At 32.9% G+C, this 12,225-nt stretch overlaps 1 protein-coding gene across 1 annotated transcript; it reads right to left on the bottom strand.

Moving 5' to 3' along the window:
- Nucleotides 1-1,100: 1,100 nt before the first annotated feature.
- On the bottom strand, nucleotides 1,101-8,817 carry LOC127799253 (fructose-1,6-bisphosphatase, cytosolic). Its single transcript, XM_052333111.1, has 12 exons — nucleotides 8,315-8,817; nucleotides 7,303-7,350; nucleotides 7,111-7,185; nucleotides 6,973-7,034; nucleotides 6,770-6,836; nucleotides 6,523-6,636; nucleotides 6,201-6,287; nucleotides 5,699-5,769; nucleotides 5,507-5,572; nucleotides 1,992-2,078; nucleotides 1,828-1,903; nucleotides 1,101-1,411 (listed from the first exon to the last, which is right to left on the bottom strand). The coding sequence occupies exons 1-12, from the start codon at nucleotides 8,471-8,473 to the stop codon at nucleotides 1,301-1,303; spliced, it is 1,023 nt and encodes a 340-aa protein (XP_052189071.1). The 5' UTR covers nucleotides 8,474-8,817; the 3' UTR covers nucleotides 1,101-1,300.
- Between the last annotated feature and the right edge of the window lie 3,408 nt (nucleotides 8,818-12,225).

The following is a 12,225-nucleotide window of genomic DNA, read 5'->3' on the forward strand; positions in this document are numbered from 1 at the left end:
ATTTCGTTCAGCTCAGTCCGAACAATAGGTCCATAGCTTGGCATCAGACCTTGTCTTTAGACTCGATTTCGACCCAACACCAGTTTTGTAGCATCCGCATCTCGTTAGCGCCTTCCAAGATCTTCGTGACTATAACATATCTTATCAACTCAAAATATTTTGACCCCTGATCCCCATTAGCATCGAAAATCTTGACTCTTTATTCTTCCACAACAACCGACGACACACAAGGAGTTCTCTCTTTCTCTCCTATATAAGTTAGCCGACCATCAGTCAAGATATATTTTTTTCAGTCTTATAGAAACTCTACCATCTTAAACTCTTACTTATGCATTAGAGTGTTTGTAGGAGCCACCCTCCTGCCGTGCAGATCACCGTTCCCTCAAACTCTCCGTCTGATCATCCATTTGGGCTGAAAGAAACATATTCCATTCTCTAATCTCTAGTTTGTATACTATATTTAATATTTTTACCGAGCATCTCACATTAATAACCCTCGTCATCATAATTTTAATATTTTAATAATAATCACAAGTTTTAATGTCATTATGTATCATTAAATTGAATTAATCATTTAAATTATAATTCATCAATCATCTCTATCAATTACTATATCTTTTATATAGCCCTCACATCTTTAATTATTTATACAAAAATAATAATATCTCAAATCTTTAGTTCAATAGGATCGACTACATTAATTTTAATCGAAGAGTTACTATCTAAAATTCGTGTTCATTTGATTTAATAAATTTTATATTAATTGTTAACGAAATCTATGTAAAAAATTTAAACTTGGAATCAGTAATAGATACAATTTCACAGACAGAAGTTATTATTTCTCTAATATTATTTCAAAAAATCTCTCTTCTTTCTTTGCCTTTTGCTCTAAACTTATTGGATTTCATCTACTTGCCTGTTATTCTATCAAATTTCATCTACCGCCTCCTTGTTCTACTACCAAAGAAAATAGAAATTCTATTTGTGAAGTTTAACAAATATCACAAGAAAAACCTTACTTAACACAAGCAAACACACTACCGAATCATTTATTGACACTATTGCAAACACACTACTGAATCATTTCTACAAAATAAATATGGAGATCAACACTATTGCTTTCTTGTTGAATTGACAGTATTTCCAGAAACAAGAGAACAATACAACATCCTTGAGTTTTCACCGATCAAATGTATTACCTCATTAACAGGAAACCTCAAGGTTTCGTCATATGCATAATTGATAATCAGTAACTAAGTCTAGAATATGCACAAACATCAAATAGAAATGAGTTCAAAGGTTAATTGTTCTCTTCAGCAGCATAGAGGGCCTTAATCTCCTCAACATCGTCGTAACTACCCAGAAAAATTGGAGATCGCTCGTGTATCTTCTTTGGGACCAAATCAAGTGCCTGCAAACATACATGCTTCAATTATTTCATAACATGTTAACCTATATGCTTAATTATCATTTTAGCATTAAAGTACTGCTTCACATGGTTCAACAGTGAGATTCTTGCATTGCTACTCCTTTTTGTTTAATTTATTAATGTAAGGAGATTTTCGGGTGCAAATTTAGGTAAAGAGGCATATGATATGAGAAAGGTGAACATAATCTTGATAGGATTTTGATTGAAAACGACTCAGTGCTCTATCAATTGCAAAAGCATGATGGCAGGTGAAAATTACATCTTGTACTAGATAAAGAATAAGTTTACAGAAACAAAATTTATGATGGAGCAAACAAAGAGATTGTCACATGACTGACCAAAATTTCATTAAGTTATTGCCCATTACTTTATGACCAGAAGGTTCATCAAGTTATTACCCGTTGCTTGCCGGTAAATGCCTGACCTCCAGCTTGTTCCATCAGGAATGACATTGGGAAGACTTCATAAAGAACCCTGTATCGCAATTTGTGTAAAAGCCAGTCACCAATTCATTCATCACTATAATTTCGATCTATTCAAGTCTATGAAGTGCGTAACATACCGCAGTTTCCCATTAGGGCTTTTCTTATCGGCAGGGTACAAAAAGATACCACCATAAAGTAGTGTGCGATGGACGTCTGCTACCATACTGTAGATGTAATTCAACCAGAAGCATGGACAAGAGAGAAATGAATATATATATTTATAAATCATTATATTTGTAATAGTGAACTGTTGAGTAAAAATAATAACATAAAATTAAAATTAACCCTCTTATCTACAAGAACTTAACCTTTTAGATGAAATGGTGATTAACAATTCAATACCAACTAATTTCCAAAAGGAAATAAATTGATATTTTTCAATTTACAAACCACATTCAATTGGACATCACATTACTCGTATTCTGTAATTTAAAAATAACTTGACCTCAAACTCATAGTAGTAATAGATAACGGCAAAACAAAATCCCAAAATACATTAAAAATTGCTTTTAGATCTGCTCTTAATAGGACGATTGAAGGCTTCCTAGATGGCATGATAAAATTCAAAAGCATTTACCTGGAATAACATGATATAAGTCAAACAAAAGCACAAGTTTAGAAATCTCAATCAAATTGCTCAAATTTGACAGGTTAATTATTTGTGTGCATGTGATGCCCGCACCTGTGAGTGTGTGCGTGCGTGCGTGTGAGAGAGAGAGGGGGATTCAGGTGGGTTCTTCATTAATCAGAACTGCTTCTGCCTTTCTGGTTAATGAGAAATGTAAAGACAGCTCAAAGATTTTCTGAATACTGTAGCCAGGGCAAATGTTTTGTCATCATAAAATGTGCCATGATTCATTGCACATAACTTAGCTCGTAAGACCCCCCCCCCCCCCCCCCCAACACACACACAAATAAAATAAAATAAAAAAGGTATATTGAAGGGTCCAGATCCATCACAAGGTTTTCACTTGTGTTCAGTTTTGAACATGACCTCTTTTGAAGTTAACTTTCAGAATTAGTTTCCATAGTCTATACATTTTAACCTTTCTTATAAGCACGTTAAGTTCAACTGATCTAATGGTTTTGGACTTGCTAACCGAGAAGATGGATGCACTGTATTATCAGAATATGACACATATTTGACTCTTCTAATCATTGAGAACTTAAAACCAAAAAGCCAAGGTAACTAAGGGGAAAAGAAAAAAGTGAAATTTGGGGCGGGGGGTGACAAGGGATAGAAAAGTGGTATATACCATTTTGCTTTGCTAGCTGCAGTAGTTAGATTCCAAAACAACTGTTATTGAGAGATGTTGGAAGTTAAGAGTTTGAACTGTCCAGAGTATCTCAAGATTTTTAGTAGTTTTTTCATAATTAATAGAAGATCATCCTGGTAACTTCTATTATTTGTAACCAATCAAAGAGAAAGATATGCACAATTATTCCAGTACTTAATTGCGTTTTAGGAGGTTAAGGTTTCGCTTGAAGCAAACCTACCTTGTATCCCCCATCTCTATTTTCTCATCATTCTTTGGTCACAATACCTTTCTTTAACTATTCATTTCATGCCTCAGATTTTATAAGTGTATTTACACTAGGGAAGAAGGGGAAAACAAATCAGAAGGCTACGTACATGCCACACCACCTGCTCAGAAAATGACCTGATCTGTTACTGGGGGAAGTAACAAGTAGGTATCGGAGCTAGCAAGGAGAAGCACCAAAGGTTGGGACGTTTGGAGGTGGATAGATCTTTAACTACTGTGAAAGAAAGAATTCTTAAGGAGGTGCAAGAGAGAGATTTGCAGCGATGAATGCCAAATTTGATAACCTCAAAATTAACCAGACTCGTTAAGTTGGGGAAAGCTCCAATAATCAAAATCAAAATACTAGAGTTCAAACCATTGGTACTGGAGGAGCCAAGCGTGATGGCTCCACCTTCCAGTATCTGCTAAACTGGTGAAACGGGATGTCCCACAATTTAATAGGACTGACAACCTGACAAGTTGGATTTGCAGGAATGATAAATTCTTTGAGTTCCACAAAAACCGGATAATCCTCTAGTTGTGTCCTGTGGTGTCTTGAGGCACGGCCTTCATCCAAGGTAGATCCAACCCCATTTCAAGATTTTTTGGGGAATCTAACAAACTGGCAACAAATTGGATCTGTCAGAAAGTATCAAACTCAGTTTGAGAAATTATTGATAAAAGCAGGTAAATTATCTCCCACACAACTAGTTAGGTGTTTTGTGAGCGGCTTGAAGGACAGTATCAAAGTCAAGACTGAGGTGTGAAAACCTATTGTTAATTGCTCTTCAACTCTGAATTCAAATCCTCTGCTAATCAAGAAGCTAACTCCAACAAAACTCAAGGAAAGGAGAGGCAAAGGCCTCTGTTCAATTGCAATGAGAAGTGCAGCCTAGGGCATTGCTGTAAGAAATTATTTCTTGCTGAAGGAAAAAGGTCTCACGGAAAAGAAGATGATATGGACATGCACTTTGAGAATACTAGCAATGCTGCAGAAGTGGTGGAAACTCCAAAAATCTCTAGATGCTATTTATGGTGCAAGATCTCAAAAGTCAAGAGACTAAGAGGGTATTGGGTCACATGGGCAACCATCAACAACTTTACTAATAGACTCGGTACGTGCTCACAACTTTATAAACAGTAACGTGGCTCAAAAGGTGGTTGTTCCAGATGCTGAAGGGAAGTTTGAAGTTTCAGTGACCAATGGTGAGAAGGTCCACAGCTCCAGAAGACACAAGGAAGTTCGCATTATGATTGAAGGAGTACCAACTGTGGCCACCTATTATCTGTTACCACATATAATCAATGATGCTGTTCTTGGATTCCTCCAAGCTACAAATGAATTTCAATATTGATGGAATGGAAATTGTACTCAGTTGTCTAGCTGCTCTAGAATTTCAAATGGCAGATGCAAGAAATGACTAGGGAAGGGGAGGAGGTTAGGAGGGACTTCGGTTACAGGTTTTTTCTCTCTCATTCCAAGGCCTAACAAGTAATTCTTCTTCCTCAACACCCAATGCCATCATTCTAAATTAGAGCATTATTTGAATTTATATCAGGATGTCTTTAATGTGCCTAGTGGACTGCCCCAACCCTGATACCATTACAATAAATAGCAAGTTACTAGGAACAGCTCCTAGTAATTATGAAACAACTACTAAAAATCTAGAAATGCTTTGAATAGTTCAAACTCCCAAGAACTTCCAACGTCTCTCAATAAGACTTATTCTGGAATGTTACTGCTACAACTAGGAAAGTGAAATGGTATGCAACTAAGAAGATAGCTGATAAGTAAAAACTTGGAAGGAAAAGACCATTTCTTTTCTTTCCTTCTGTCCTTTCATTATTTATTTTTGGCTAACAAGGAAAAATACCATTTCAAGCATTTGTTTTATAACAGATGTTAAGTAGATAGAGTAACAATCTTGTATCCATATCCTGAAGCAATAGAACCATTTACAGTCATTCAATAGTCTTGTCAGATATGGCAGATGCAGAGCCTTATTATTGGACATTTACTGTAAAGAAACCTTTTAGCACCTAATATGTTCTAATAAGAATCCAAGTACCTTCCAATGTATCTCAGAGACTTTGGTGAGGATCCATCTTTAGGGAACTTGCATTTTTCAACATACCTGCCATTTAGAAAATGACAATCTCAAGGACATATAACTAATAGAAAATAAAGATTGCTTCATTTGCTGAGCAAAAAAGAAAAAAAAAAGAAAGAAAATAAAGATTGCTACATTGGTTCTACATACTTTGATGTTGGACCATCCCAGTTCTTGGCATTTCCTTCATTTACTGAATAAATTTTTCCTTTCTTAGGAATCTGCAACCAGGTAAGAAATTTAGAAGAAATGAAACTGGTGCAAACAACAATAACAACAGTTGTAAGCCTTAATTTCACTAAGTGGGGTCAGCTAAATGAATTCAAACTTTCCAACCATCTTATCAATGGCCATATCTTCCATAAGGCCATTATACCTCCAATCATGTTTAAGGATTTCCATCAAGTTTCGTTGCCTCATTGGTCTTCTTGTATCATTTTCTATCTGTTTTGCTACAAACTTCTTATGTTTGAAGCCATTCATTTTACAGCTTCATCACGAAGTAGAGAACTCTAATTTGGTGAATACCATACTGACAATAAAATGTTACTGTGTGGAAAAGAATAGGCCAAATGTCTTTCCATAATATTGAGGTAGTCTTATAAAATAGGACATCTTGACAATGAATTTAATACTGGGACAAGATACTCACCTTGATGTCTGGATGAGTTAGTATAAACTCCCCCAGGGATGGATCAAGGGTAAATCCATTAACACCAGATCCAGAGCTCAAAACAAGCTGCAAAATATTTATATGCCAAAATGCAGTGTCAGAATGGGAAAAACTATGGGTGCAGGCTTGATATCTCAAATTCACCCCACAAGGGAAAAAACACACACGTGCAGGAGGGGGGGGGGGGGGGGGGAGGTTGTGCAGAGAGGGAGCTAATTTGACTGAAATGACATCCAGCACCTTCTTTTTTTCTAAATTTTGGGCAATAATACACAAGAAAACAACTCTTCATGGTTCATACCGTGCAAGAGCTTCCATACATGCAATAGCCAGCAGCAATCATATTCTTCCCAGGTTGCAGGACATCATCTAAAGTAGGGTCTTCACCATCTTTCACCATATAAATTCCAAAGATCTAGATGAAAGAAAAGACATCCAATCGATCACTGCCATATCAACCTATTCTTCAACAGTATTATCTGTTGGTACAAGAGTTCATCACAATAATCATTGAGAAACAGTATATTTTCAGGCATATAGGGCTGTACCGTTCCAATGGAAACACTGCAATCAATGTTAGAGGATCCATCAAGTGGATCGAACACAACACAGTACCTGCATCAATAGAGCAGCTTGACTGCAGAAATGATCCAAAAAAATGTTGATTACAGTATAACTTCAGACGATTGTAGAATCCAAAAACAGCATATAGCAGGGGAACTAATCAAGAAAAGAGAAAAGAAGCAGACACCTTCCACGCAAAGATCGATCAACAAATGTTGCCTCCTCATCCTCCTCAGAGACAAGGATACACTAGAGGAAGATTCATTCTCTTCAGTAAAAAACATGTGTGAGTTGATATACTTCAAGATATTATCCATCAACTTACCGTTCGACCACTGCTGACCAAGGCCTTGATAAAAACTTCATTTGAAAGCACATCCAGTTTCTTTTGCTCTTCACCCTTTAAGTTAAAAGAGATAAACAACCATGAGTAATATCAGGAAAAAAAAAAATTCTGGTTAATGCCATACAGAAACGAGATGAGGCTGCTAAATTGTTCAAGGGATTGACAGCTTGCCTGCACATTGGTTTCTCCAGCAAGCCCGATGAGTTTAGCAAGACCTGCCTGCAAAGTGCAATGTTAAGATGAGAACTGCACGCAGAAAAAATGAAAATGAAAATTTAAACAAGATTTTTCAATCCAAAGAATAACAGAAACAAATCATTCTTACTTTTGAGGACAAGATATATGCAGGAAGATCCTTCTAAAGAAAATGAAAATGCTTTTCATACTAGCAGTTAATGTCAAAACCTTATGCACATCAAACAATTGACTTAAGTAATTCCATTTTAGGAATAAATTTCCAAGTTAGATTCAAAAGTTCTCCTGCAAACCAATCAGATTGTATAATAGTGACAAAACTAAGAACCCAAATACTTTCCTGTCCGTCATGCTCCAAAAACTTATTTCAAGATGAACCACCATATGCACATGCACAGAAATAATTTCTTCTCGTTATTTTGTTCCCACTAAGAAAGACCAGTTGCATTAGCTACATATGCAGATATTTTTTGAGCTTAGACGTTACATCATATACTGGTCCTATACAAATGAGCTATTCAAAAATTACTCTCAAACAATGTATTAAAGTTTGAGGCACATAAATTACAGCGCAAGCGCATATAAGTACGCAGCTTTAAAATGTATTTAAGTCTTGGTTGCTCAGATTAGGACCCAAGCTCGTTAAAGTTTTAAAAGGCAAAGTACAAGTCAGCTTGTATGTCTTGGTTTCAGTCCTTAAAAAATTGTATTGAGAAAAAAAAAAAAAACATTCTGAAAACAATCAAAGTGGGGTGAACATATAACAGATCATGTAAAAAACAAGAATATGGCAATTCGATAACAGAGAACAATAGGAGAAAGAATATGACGACTGACTTAAAATGCCTCTACTACTCTTTCCTCTAACACGATTGAGCGCACAGAACCAAATCACAACAGCTTAAACATCACGAAAAGAGAATAAGCAATCAAAATCAATCCAATTCGGGCTCGGGCTCCACAAGAACAAGAACAACGAGGAGCATACCTTGTTGACAGCAGAGCAGACGAACTTGCAGCCGAGAACAATGTGGCTGAGTAGGATGGTGAAGTCGCCGCGAGACTCGGGGTGCTTGGACTGCTCGTTGAGCACGAACCTCGTGATGGTCATCAAATCGGTACGGTGAGCATCCGACGCGTGATCCATCTCTGCTTACACAGTTACACTTCTAGGGCTAGGGTTTTGGGGAGGCCGAATTGATGTGCAGAGACAATCAGTCGCTCATTTCAACATAAATATATGTGGAATTGTGGAGAGAGAGAGATGATGATGATGATGATGATGTAGTAGGAGAAGCAAGGAGGAGCGGGAGTTGGTTGGATGGATGGGGCTATCTGATGTCAGTGGAAGTTTCGGAAGACACGTGGTGGCTCCGCCGCGAAGGGAAGTTTCGTGGTCGTCGGTGAAGATAACGCTTCTCTTTCGTCTGCTAGTGCTTCCTCTGCTCTATCTGCCGCGGCCGTTATTGGCCCTCTTGTCCTCTGCCTGAGGATGACGACAGTCGTAGTGATATTATGCGGGAGGATAAAGATATTTACAGCCTCTCTGGTGTTGTGTTGGTATGTACATATATTGTGATTATTGTGTTATGTTGCATTATATTTTTGTGTTGTATTGTAAAAATAATATTAATAAAAGCAATGTCTGAATACATAATTGTGTTTATTAATATTAAAATTATATAATAAGTGTTTAGTTAATATTTTATTATAAATATAAGAAGAAGACAAAAAATGATACATTTTTAAAAGTTATGTTTTCTTAAAGATATAGGGACTTACTTATATTTAAAAGCAACTTGTACCTAAAATTATACCCAAAAGGATTTTGCTTGTAATTCCCAACAATAATGCTGGAGTAGCGAGGTTATCGACGGAAACGAGAATAGAGAATGGTGGTGGAGAGATTGGTGTGATCATTTTTGTCCTCAAATAAATTTTATACTCAAGCTGTGAAATTTATTTTTAACCCCAACCCAACTAACCAGCTTAAAATGAGATGGCCAACACTTAAAAATATTAATAATTACCCGTGGATAAGTCAGGTGAGCAGTTGTGGGATCATCCTTCAAACTAGACTTGACCTTTGCGGTGCTGTGATACGTATCCCGCCTCCGTCCACGAGCCACACTTGTGAATTGTGATGTGACGTTCCTTATGTATAGTGGCCATCGAATCAATCCCATTGCTTTATTCGGTATGTCTTGCTTTCAATTTCTGGCACTGGATTCTCCAATCTCGACAACTTTTGAGTTAGATACCCACCCAGTGCTTGTTTTTGGCAAGTAATTCCAACTCGAGCGACAACCTTGTGAATTTAGGAGACTAATTTCTCCATTTTTGCTTCCTCTCTAAGTTAAGAATAAAAGATTATTTATTCTCCTCTTATTTAGAAAGAAGAACATATTAACAAGGGTGGGTGGTCCAGCCTGATTTTATTTGAATAGAGAATTACAAAAAATAAAATAATAAAAATTATACTGTGTGCCTATGCAATAAACTAAAGACACGTCTAGATGAATACATGAATAATATATGCATCCACATGTGATCTAAAAAAAATAAAAAAAAAATTATGCACTAATAAAAAAATTATCACCTGATTAAAAGGACATGTCAAACAAGTTTTGTAAGTATTAAATAATGTTGTGCCAAAAAGATAACAATCTTTATATATATAAAAATAGGATAGTCTGAAAAAAAAAATTTCTCTCCAAAATTTACATTAATAATTTATATTTAGTACTTATTGCATTAATAATTTAAAATTTTTAATTGCTTTGAAATAATAAGTACTAATTATTATAGAATTAATAATAAATTTTAAATATATGAGTTTTTCAATGTTATCATGGATTTTCCAATACATTATTATGTAAGAATTAAATGTTTAATTAATCCGGTAATCAATAAAAAATAAATACTATTTATGAGAAATATGAATAGACACTTAAAGTATTAATTAAGTCATAAAAAATTATCTATTAAATAAAATCTTATCTTTATATAATATATTATATTAAAGCTATTTTTTTCCTCTAAAATTTGTATTAAATTTGCATGGGTTTTCTAAAAAATATTAATAGATAACTTGAACTATTAATTAAGTCATAGAAAATTATCTATTTATTCAAAATCTTATCTTTATATCTTTATTCTACATATATATAAAATTAAAATAGATAGTCACGCAAAGTATTTTGCCAAGTGTGAATCAATGGTGAATTCTTTCTCTCAAAAATTTACATTAAATCAAAGGTAGTGATTAATTAATTATTAATTTTACTTTAATAATTATATTATACTCTTGAAAATATGATATCTTAACAAATTCATAAAAAATTATTTAAGCTTGTCAAATGTTTGGATTTTTCAATACTAATTAATATTTAAGGTATCACATTTTTAAAACTGTGGAATAAATCAAAATTCATATTTTTAAAATTTTGTTATTATTGAAAAACTTATCCTTACTCACATTTAAAAGTTTTAATTTGTATTTATCAATAATAAATAGAAAATAATGAACGTCTTTGAGTGGATATATTATAAATTTTATAATATTTATATATAAATAAATATAATATAATAAATAAAAAAATTTATAAGTATTTTGTCAAGTAACCTACTTAATGTGTTAATTATTTTTTAACACGTTGAATGGCGATAAATTGAATTAAGAATGTTCTCCATTAGCATATTAAATAGCGAATAATTAATTAGACTTAAATTTTGATAAAAGGCTTAATATTAAAAGAAAAAAATATAATTATAAATTCTGTTAGAATTATTTAAAATAACGAGTTTAATCTTTTATTTTTAAATTAAACTCTCCCGTGTATCGCTAGGGTTTAACACTAGTATTATATTAAAGTAAAATAGTTTGCAAATTTTTGTTCCCTCTAAAAATCTGTCAAACTCTTTTTGCCTCTAAAATTTAAAATAAATTTGCATGAATTTTTTGACAAGTTGAACTATTAATTAAGTCATAGAAAATTGTTCATTTATTTAAAATATTATTTTTATATCTTTATTCTATATATAAAAAATATTACAATAGGATAGTTAGGCAAAGTATTTTACAAAGTGTCAATCAATGGTGAATTTTTTTCCTAAAAAACTTATATTAAATCAAAGGTAATGATTAATTAATTATTAATTTTACTTTAATAATTATATTATAGTCTTGAAAATGTGATATCTTAACAAATTCATAAAAAAATATTTAAGGTTGTCAAATATTTGGGTTTTTCAATATTAATTAATATTTAAGGTATCACATTCTCAAGATTATGAAAGAAATCAAAATTCATATTTTTTAAGTTTTGTTATTATTGAAAAACTTATTCTTACTCACATTTAAAAATTTTAATTTTAATTTATATTTATAATATAATAAATAAAAAATAACGAATGTCTTTGAGTAGATATATTATAAATTTTATAATATTTATTTATAAATAAATATAATATAATAAATAAAAAATTTATAAGTATTTTGTTAAGTGAACTACTTAATGTGTTAATTATTCTTTAGCACATTGAATAACGGTATATTAAATTAAGAGTGTTTTCTATTAGCATATTAAATAGCGAATAATTCATTAAACTTAAATTTTGATAAAAGACTAAGTATTAAAAGAAAAAAAATTATAATTATCAATTCTGTTAGAATTATTTAAAATAATAAGTTTAATTTTTTATTTTTAAATTGAATTCTCTTGTATATCTTACGGGTTTATCATTAGTTATATATTAATTACAATTCATGTTGATTAGGTTATCATTATTTATCAATCCCGATGCATTATGACATGATGGATAGTTATTACATAAGATAGGATCATTACCTTAATAAACATGAGACAGATTATAATAATGATAGATATTATAGTTTCT

The sequence above is a fragment of the Diospyros lotus genome, chromosome 4 (assembly GCF_014633365.1).
Source record: "Diospyros lotus cultivar Yz01 chromosome 4, ASM1463336v1, whole genome shotgun sequence".
Taxonomy (NCBI): Eukaryota; Viridiplantae; Streptophyta; class Magnoliopsida; order Ericales; family Ebenaceae; genus Diospyros; species Diospyros lotus.